Source organism: Eutrigla gurnardus (assembly GCF_963514095.1).
Source record: "Eutrigla gurnardus genome assembly, chromosome: 16".
Classification (NCBI taxonomy): Eukaryota; Metazoa; Chordata; class Actinopteri; order Perciformes; family Triglidae; genus Eutrigla; species Eutrigla gurnardus.
The window spans coordinates 16,573,722-16,583,727 of record NC_139927.1 but is presented as its reverse complement, the minus strand read 5'-3'; the positions used below and the strand labels follow the sequence as shown (position 1 = coordinate 16,583,727).

Genomic DNA, 10,006 nt, shown 5'->3' with positions numbered 1-10,006 from the left:
GGAACCACTGCACTCAACAAAGAGTATTTCAGGTTTTAATTCGACAGGACATGATCAACACTTGGACGAACATAAAATCTCTCGACATTCGTACAGTAGAAGAAGACGAAGATGAAAATGAAGAAGACGAGGATGAAGAGGACGTAGATGACGTGATTGAAACTCTTCCTCAGTTTTGGTACACGAACTCTGCCCTATGGAGAAAAGAAGAGAAGGATGATATAAGACGAAAATGACATTTAAATTCATCTGAGCATACTACTACCACTGCGGCTACCAGTATTACTACCACTGCGGCTACCAGTATTACTACCACTGTGGCTACCAGTATTACTACCACTGCGGCTACCAGTATTACTACAACAACAACTATTACTACTACAACAACATCAAATAGAACTACTACAACAACAGCTTCGTATCGGTTTCTGGACCCAGCAAATGATTGGGGACAGCAAAGGAAAAGTGTAGTATTTTTCGACATACTATACTTTGACTTTTTCAAAATACTATACTATTGACTTTTTTTTTTTCAACATACTATACTATGACTTATTTCAGCATACTACACTTTGACTTTTTTTTATTACTTTTTTCAACATACTATACTATGACTTTTTAAGACACTGTATTATGACTTCCTTTGACATATTTTCTGGCCTTTTTATTGAGAGTGACGGGGGACAGAGGGGGGCTGCAGTGAGGACTTAGCCTGGGTACGTGGGCACCAACTCCACCACAGTGCACTGACATACTCCATTTTGACTCTTTTTGACTTTTTACTATACTATGACTTTTTAAAATATACTATAACTTTTTTGACATGACTTTTTTGGACATACTATACCAACATTTTTTCGACATACTCTATTGAACATTTTTCGTCATACCATACTATGACTTTTTTCGACATACATACTATGATGTTTTTGGTGGAATCAAGAACCATTTATGTATTTCGTCTTTATGCATGCAGTTTTAGCCCATTTGCTACACAAGTAAAACATGTCAAACAAAACAAAAACAGCAGTGCATTCCTTTAGGTCATTTGGATCAGAAGGAATGTAAACAGCAACAAAAACAATTCTCTGGGTGGATACTATGCCTTTTTATGGCTTTTCAGCTGACTACTATGACTTCATGAATCTTGCTGTACTATACTATGACTTCATGAATCTTGCTGTACTATACTATGACTTCATGAATCTTGCTGTACTATACTATGACTTCATGAATCTTGCTGTACTATACTATGACTGCATGAATCTTGCTGTACTATACTATGACTTTCAGAAGACTTTTTTTTATTACTTTTTCGACATATTTACTATGACTTTTGTGTGCTGGAGTTTAAGAAAAAGTTACTCTCTCCTCAAGTATTTTTTTTTCCAATGTGGGTTAAAACTTGGGATCCCAGGAACAGAAAATTTTACAATAAGATGACAAGTGGAATTGATATCATATCTGAAGCGTTTTCAATTCATTTCTCCCCACAAAATATCATCATTATTATTATTACACAATTAACAATCTTTACATAAAGGCCTGGGGGGAAATTTCCCAAAAAATGAAGGGGAGTTGGAAGTGCGGTACTAGTGCGTTTAAGTTCTTTAGTTAAGTCGGATTGTAAAAAGTGGAGAGGTCCAATACCGTCTTGTATTCCCCCATCACTCTGCTATGAATAAAGGCATAAATAAATAAAAAGATCCCAATACCAGAGCCATAAAATCCAAATGCACCCATATTGAACAAAAATCTTTGCTCAGTTAGTTTCATTACCGAGTGTAATCTCCAAGTCAGATGAGCTGCCTCAACTGAAACCTATGTTGGTCGTTTCTGACATCTAGTGGATGGAAAAACATCAGCATCACAAAGACAAACCTCCAAAAAAAATCAGAATAGATTTTTTTTAATTATTTTTACAAATAACTTATCTGTTACAAAGACAGTTTTCCCAGCTAAAATCAAAAAGACACTTTAGATATCCAAATTATTTTTTTCCATTTAATAAAACATGAATAAACTGCCTCTTCACACCAAGGTGCAGATAAAGCTGAAAACTGGTTTCTTTGATTTGGAAAAAAAAAAAAGAGGAAAAACTATGGCATAAGTGCTTGAGACAATAATCCATCTTCTACTTTTAAAATGGGTTTAAAAAAATACTAACATTCTGTTTGTAAAAATGGCACTTGGATGTGACAGTATAGATAATCAATACAAATTCAATAGTTCTAAAAGGCACTGACGCAAGGCAACATTTCGCAAGTGTGGAAAAAAAAAAGTTACTACTCCACAGTTAAGGTAAGTTAATGACAATAAGTAAACTTTTGAAACACCCTCATCAATAAAAGCTTAGGAGGATGAAACGAGCCAAATAGAAATGAGTATACAAAGTGGACAGTCATGTTGTCTGCTTCCAAGATGTTGTGACTACTGCGACCTGTCATATATATAAAGGCATGGGACCCATATGAATATTTCTACATCACAGGAATACTTTAAACATATTCACGTTTGATCTTTGTTACCTCACAAAAACCCATTTCAGGCGCACACAGCAACATGGAAACCTCTAACCCAATCGGATGATCCCATCGATCTGCAGCAGCGTCCTGATTGTACTGGAAAACGAGTGTCTCTTTGCACTGAGGTGAAGTTGTCCCCCGAAACATTAAACCTACATTCCAGTTGTCAGATAAAATGGCAGTTTGTAATTTGGCTTTTATTTTTTGACCCCTTCCCTCCCCCGACAGTCCCGACATATTTGGCGTCCTGAAAAAAAAGAAAAAAGAAAAAAAAGAGACTCCTCCATCGCCTTTGTCTCGGCTGCATCTGCAGATCGTACACAGGAAACTCAGCAATTACACAAGCGACGTAACGGACCGGGCAGACGTAGCTTCATGATGACTTTGCTCCTTCTGCAAGGCTTCAACTCTCACAGAAATCAAGTCAAAAGCTTAAAAAGGGAGCATGGTGCTTATTTGTTTGAAAGAGGGAAACAAAAACAAAAAGTTAATTAAGTCTATAAAGCTATACTTACAGGAAATACAAGTGATTCATAGTGTGAGGAAGAAGGCTTTCAAGGCACATTCTAAAATTATGTACAGTAAAAAGCTCAAGGGGAGTTTCTGCCTCCATGTACTGTACACAAAGCATGCAACTTAAGTTTCTTTTTTTTTTCTTTATGAACCGAAGAGATGGAAAAGGGGGATACTGAAGGTGGGAGGACGAGGGGCACATTCCCTCTTTGACATCCTCTAGAAACAGCAAACAAACTTTAAAGTCCACGATTAGTCCGTTAGTTTTCCCTTCAGATGGAGAGACAATTCCCTGGTCACGCCACCACAGAGGAAGAAAAACAATAGAAATGTATGTGTGTGTGTGTGTGTGTGTGTGTGTAGGTGTGTGTGTGTGTGTGTGTGTAGGTGTGCCATCACACTGCAGAGCCACACTCGTAATACTGTAAGTGGCAGCAGCGAGGTCTCCCCGGGGAAAAGTGTTGCCCGTCAGCAGACTCGACCCCACGCCGTCTGAGTCTCTAAGGTGAGGTATCATCCGACTCTGCCAGCCGTTACGGAAAACGCAAGCTTTAAAACGCTATCCAGTCAAGCCTTCAGTGGACAGCATTCTACAAACCTCAGGGAGGAAAGGAGAACGGAGAGAGGGAAAAAAAAAAAAAAAACTGGACGCATGATGGCTACGCCCCCATCCAAGTTTTCATACAACTAAAAGAAGAAACAGAAAGCCCCTTTTTCTATTGTGGTCTGGCTGGCAGAGGTGATGGGGAGGGGGGGGGGGGGGGGCGGCACGCTGCAGCCTTGTTGGCTCAGAAGTGCCTCGGGAACTCGCACTGTTCACAGCGGTTGAGGGCGGGATGGTTGAGGAAGGTGCAGGCGGTGCAGCTCCACTGCGTCCCCTCGTCCTCCTCCTGGTCTGCGATGGGCTTCACAATCTTACTGCCCGAGTCTGTGAAGAGGAGGATGAGGAAGAGGAGTGATGAAAACATGAATATCTAAATGTGTTAATCATCTGGCTAAGCTTCACGGTTTGACCTGTAGCACATACACCGATCAGCCATAACATCAGTGAACACCACTGATGATCTGGTTAAATTGAAACCTGCCGTTGATATGTTGGAAGGATTTGTGCAACTTTGACAGGGGCCAAACTGTGATGGTTAAACCACCGGGTCAGAGTATCTCCAAAACTGCAGCTCTTGTGGGATGTTCCCAGTCTGCAGTGGTCAGGACTGCCTAAAAGTGCTCCAGGGATGGAGAACCCATTAACTGGTGACAAGTTCATGGGGAGTGAAGGCTGACCATGTTGTCAGATCCAATAGAAGAGCGGCTGGAGGTCAAATTGCTAGAAAAGTGTCAGAACACACGTAGAACGGTCAGGCAAGCTGGCAGCGGCAGTGTGTTGCTTCGGCAAAGTTCTGCTGGGAAACCTTGGGTCCAACCATATATGTGGATGTTTGACACATACCACCTAGCTGGACATTGTTGTTGACCTCTGTCAGCAGGAAAATGAGTTCGCCTCCAAATTCTCCCGATCTCACTCCCATCCAGCCTATGTGGGATGTGCCGGACACACAGGTCCGATCCATGTCGGCCCCGCCTCCCAACTGACAGGACTTAAAGGATCTGCTGCTGACGGTGCCAGATACCAGCACACCTTCAGAGGTCTAGTGGAGTCCACACCTCGAGGGGTCAGGGCTGTTTTGGTGGCAAAAGGGGGACCCACTCAATATCAGGTAGGTGGTCGTAATGTTATGGCTGATGGTTTAAGGTAACAGATGGGAGAAATGTATATAATCTATGAATAAGATTGTGACACTAATGTAGTAAATCCAATAGAAAGAGATTAAGTAAATGACCATGCAAACCTCCTAAACTTACCGATAGATAAAGTACCTTTGGGTTTGGGGGGGACAGGACCGAGGAATCCAATGTTGTCATAGAAATTATGGATTGCACTGGGATTAAAGTGTGGTCCTGCAAACGGATGGAATGACATAATGTGCAATTCAGTCAACACCTGGAGTAAATACATGTATGTGAATAGAAATATATATATATTCATTCACTATAGGTTCATCTCGCTTCAGTCCTTTTTAATGCAGTCAAATGTCCAGCAGACGGACTGACCAACATGAAAACTAACTTTACCCTAGCTTACGCACGTCACGTCACATTGATGGAAAGGAGTGGCAGGAGGGACCGTGTTCAGAAAGGTATTGATCACATCCATACTGACATAGTATTTGATAACGGATTCATTTGCTGTTGATACTATTGCTTCTGTTAATGCCACCACTACTGCTACTACTACTACTACTACACTTCTTCTACCAACACCAAATGCAGTAGGAACCCAAGGGCCTGGGTTGCACCAGATTTCTGCCTAGAAGACATTTAAGGCAGTTTTTTCTCACCACAGTCGCTGTAACGCTTGTTCCTGGGTGATGTTGGGACTTATTAACTCTGAACACATTGAGCGTATTCTAGTCCTGCTCAATGTGTTCAGTGTCCTGAGATGACTTCTGATGACACTATAAATAAAATGTAATTTAATTGAATTGATCATTTCTGAAACAACTACTGATCGTCTGTACTGTAATTATAATAATTAAAGGGTGATTATAGAGCTGTGGCCTCTTAAACATGACTCGTTTTTAGCGCAGGCTGGTTTATTACAGCGGTGTGATTTAATTACAATAAACAGATAAAAATGATTTGTTTACTGCACTTAAATCACCTCTGGGTGATTACGAACTGGTGTATCTGGGACTTCACAACCTGTAGAAAGCAGCAATAGTCTCTATTTCAGCTGTGGTGGATGAAACCTTGTTGGTGTCTACATGGCGGTAAGCCCCGCCTCCTCTCCGTCGCGTGGGCGAGTTAACACAACTGATCCCCTTTTCATTGCCGTGAGCCGCCGTGTGACGCGGCCGGTCAGCAGCTCAGTTTCTGTCAGCAGTGAAGTGCTGCCAGGAGCCCAATAAACCCCTTTACCAACCAGCCACAGGATGCAATTCAGGAAGAACCGGTAGTTAACAGCACAATGGCAGCGCCTTCAATGTGTGTGCAGAGAGGATGTGGAGGATGTGAGCAGCTGCAGTCCCTGGATCAAATCTGACCTCCCTTACTCAATGACTTGCTGCAATTATTATTATACAACACAGACGAGTACAATGCCGGGTCGGAGAGAGATGCACAGAATCATACCTCTGGTTTGAAGGAGATCAATTTCTTTGGTGAGGCAGTCGATGTCGATCTGCAGTAACCTGTTTTTGCAGCGCAACTGCTTCATTTCCTCAATCTGAAAAAGAAAAAGGAAACAGAATGAGACAGGAAAGGGATCAGCCGTCGCACGCAGGCAGCTTTAAGGCGCAAAATGGTCCATAAAGTCTGTGGAGCAGATCTGTGACGGTGTCAGGAGGCAAGTGCAGCAACTCTCCAGAGCTGGCTCGCCTCAGTAAACAACACTGGACCAAGCTCAGCAACACCAGCCAATTAACCTGTCGCAGCTGCCCCTCCAAACTGCAACACCCGACAAAAACAACTGACTCAACAAGCTAAGAGCGGCACACAATCTGAACCCGTGAGGCTTCGACAAACTCGTTTTTAGCTGCATAACTTGTTGAATGGCTGCAGAATGAACTGTGAATCGAATCTGACAGAAGCTGTGCGCTCTGTCAAGTCTGAAAATATGGAAGTATAGCAGCCAAATCATATCCCGACCCTGTAATCAACATAGTTTCAGGGTGTAGGAGCGATGTGACCCAGATCGTGTTGTTTTGTCTGTTCAGCCTTTATCTGTCAGTATTAACCAGAAAGAAAAAGCATCTGTTTGCAGTTATGAAGAAGATCTCTGATGACTGCTTCTCAAATCATATTGAACTTGTTTCGTTTCTTTTTTTAAGCGATTGCTCTGCCAATGAAAGTTGTTGGATTGAGTTCCTTGACATTTTCCTTTCAAACATCCTTACTTTTTCTACAATGTAGTTCGTGTTAGCTGGGAATATGACTACCAACACTACAAATGCGTAGAATTGGGCTGCAGGGGCATGTGGAGGTCTACTGGTTGAACAGAATATTTCTGCAGACTGGAGGGCCTTGGAGCTCGTCAGTGATCACCACGGGTTACTGAGCGACGCCGCTGCATCGACGCCACCACTGCAGAAGGACACATGCTGCAGGATTTCCTCCAGGTGAAGCAAGCATGTTTAGGGTCAGTGAATCTCATGTTCAGAGAGTCTGTTAAGACCAGAGAAGTCGTCTGTCGGAGGACAACAGGAAAAAATAGAATTATCCTGCTTCGGGTGTTGACATGAAAAGTGACCTCATGGTCGATGTTCATGTAACTCTCCATGTCCTTATAAATGCATCGTCCTTTGCTCCGTAGTCTTAATTCATTGTTTAAAATACACATTCAGTACAGTGAGCGCTGCCGCCGCTGCCGTGTGCGCCACCGTCTTAGTCCTAAACTCAAAAATACATTGAAAAAAAGACAGAAGTAATAATTTCCAGCAGGATATCTAATGAAATATCCTCCTTCAATCCACATGTTGGCATTTAACCGTTTCAAAACATTTTCACTGCGCTCTCCCACACAAAAGGGAGGCTCACAGTATTCCTTCAGAAGCTTCCTTCAAAAACCTCAAAAGAAGCTTTGAATGTTTAAAAAAGTCAAAGAAAAAGTGACAGTGCAGTTCCAGTGGCTCGGTCTGATCCACTTTGATTGACAAAAGGTGCATTGCTTTTCAAAAATGCCTCGGCTATGTCTTATAATAAAGCAATTTAAATCCATTACCCTGGTCTTATCCGGGGCCAGTTCATGGAGGCAGACTAAGGACATCGGCACAGCCCGAAAAAGCATCATGGAGGCAGGCATGGGTGGGTAACTGGGCGTACCGCTCCCCGGAAAATTGCAGACTATAATTAAAATGGCAGGTAATAATAGATTATGACTGAATTTTTACAACCTGCGTCAATATGACCGACCACAAGAAACCGTCGCACCCACTGCTGCAATGTTTAATTCAGTCTGGAGCCCTTATCTTATCACTTCCTGTCTGTATTTCAACTGTCACTATCAAATTATAGCCTCAAAAAAAATAATTAAAAAAAGCTTACAGAAGGAATCTGGGAGGCTGAGTTGGATCTCTCCAGCCGTCTCCTGGTCAGGTCGTTCTCCATCTCATTGACCTCCTCTTTTAGCTTCTCCAGCTTTTTCTTCTTCAGCTCCAGCTCGTGCCACAGCCTCTCCATGCGGGCCTTCTGATGGATCAACAACGCTGGAGAACACACACAAACACAGCACTCAGTTATCAGCTGCCTTCTTTGTGCGACACTCAGTCGCTAGTCAACAACTACAACTCATTTTATACATTGAGAAACAAAAAATGCAGATCAAAACGAAATAAAAACCGCTGATAACATTCACTTAAAAAGGATCATTGCTGTGGATAAACTACCGACACATTTTCAGATACACTCGTCAAACCAGTTTTAAGCACAGAACCATCTTTGTGTAAGGAGAGACGGGGGAACCACATCAGATTCCTCACTGTTGTCCATCGGTCTGCGTTTCATCACCTATTGTGGTAACACCAAGAGATCAGACGTGTCCTGGTTAGCGGACTGCTGCGGGGAAAATTGTGCTGCAACGTTTAATACAAAACCTTTAATGTACACACGTTCAGGTCAAGCCTCCAAAACGTGTTTCCCATAATTCATTATAGTTCCTGTATCTGTTGACAGGTGGTGGCACCTCCTACACACACATTCAGTGATAAACAACCCTCTCTGTGCTGCTACACATAAACATTTGCCACTTCTGGTGATTAAATGCCGGCGCTGCAGTCTGATAGTCTCTTTTGCTTAACTGAGTGAAATGACCCGTGTCAACCACGGTAAGAGCTGATCGAATCCTCTAAATGCCATGAAAGGTGCTTCTCTGCTTCCTTCCTTATCTCCTTTAACAGAGGACACACTAGACCAACCTTGAGGAAAGGAAATAATGCAACCAATATTTATACAACCAATGTTGTAACCAATGCACAACAAAACCAGCAGTCTAAACATACACAATACAAAATTATTACCATTTAAATTATACGCAATTATAAGTACCAAAAGTAAAAGTATATCCAGTGTACAGAATAGCCCATTTCAAATAATATATTTACAGTAGGCCTATATTGTAGAATATTGACAAATAAATGTAGTGAAGTTTAAAGTACAATAGTCCCCACTGATACATAGTGGTCTTGAAGAGTTAAGTTGCCTAAAAAGGAAATAACCAAGTAAAGAAACTCAAGCAGCCTTGAGTAGCAAAGATGTAGTTAGCTACAGTGCACCACTGTCTTGAACAAAAGCACAAATTAGTTTAAAGGGCACAAGTTCTTCATAGAACTCTTAATTGGATTAATTGGTGCACTTCTTCGTCCCTCTTCAGACCCCCCTCTAGAGCAGTCGAGACCCAAAAGGTGGGTTTCAGGACATATTATTCGAGTCGCCCAGTAAATATTCTGAATTTAGTCTTTAATTTACACATATCTGCAGTACAGCTTTGAGCCACACGAGGGAGCCTGAATGTTCCGATTGTTCTCTTATTTGTAGTCTACATATAACATCTAATATGAAAGGCTAGCATAAATTCTGTTTGTTTAACTGATGAGAGCGAACATACATGAACTATTAACTCCACGTAAATGCAATTTTTGTCATTTATAAAATATTTAACATGTGTAATATGTTTTCAAGAAGCATAAAATAAAGTTCTGAGTGTGTTCTTCGAAATGGCTGGTTTACCTGTTCAAGATACTATAAGGTGATATTAAAATGGCTGTAAAGATAGTCAGCAAGGTTCATTTACACACACATTTTCTCGTCTCACGATCTATAGATAAGGCCTTTTAGGTCACAATGGTTTGGTAAACACTGGTCTAGAGGGTCCAAGGTCCACCCACCATAGTCTCACAAAATCCTGTGGGGAAACA

The 10,006-nt window shown here is 41.7% G+C and overlaps 1 protein-coding gene across 2 annotated transcripts in view; it reads right to left on the bottom strand.

Annotated features, from left to right (window-relative positions):
* Positions 1 to 1,893: 1,893 nt before the first annotated feature.
* The window catches only part of tab2 (TGF-beta activated kinase 1 (MAP3K7) binding protein 2), a 40,465-nt gene continuing 32,352 nt past the window's right edge, over positions 1,894 to 10,006 (bottom strand). The window contains exons 4-7 of one of the 2 annotated variants that reach the window (XM_084031299.1): positions 8,139 to 8,299; positions 6,228 to 6,321; positions 4,899 to 4,994; positions 1,894 to 3,966 (exon numbers count right to left, since the gene is read on the bottom strand). In XM_084031299.1, the coding sequence (XP_083887425.1) occupies positions 3,827 to 3,966; positions 4,899 to 4,994; positions 6,228 to 6,321; positions 8,139 to 8,299 (491 nt within the window). In that variant the 3' untranslated portion in view covers positions 1,894 to 3,826. The remainder of the gene's footprint in view (positions 3,967 to 4,898; positions 4,995 to 6,227; positions 6,322 to 8,138; positions 8,300 to 10,006) is intronic. The other variant, XM_084031300.1, reaches the window with a different exon arrangement.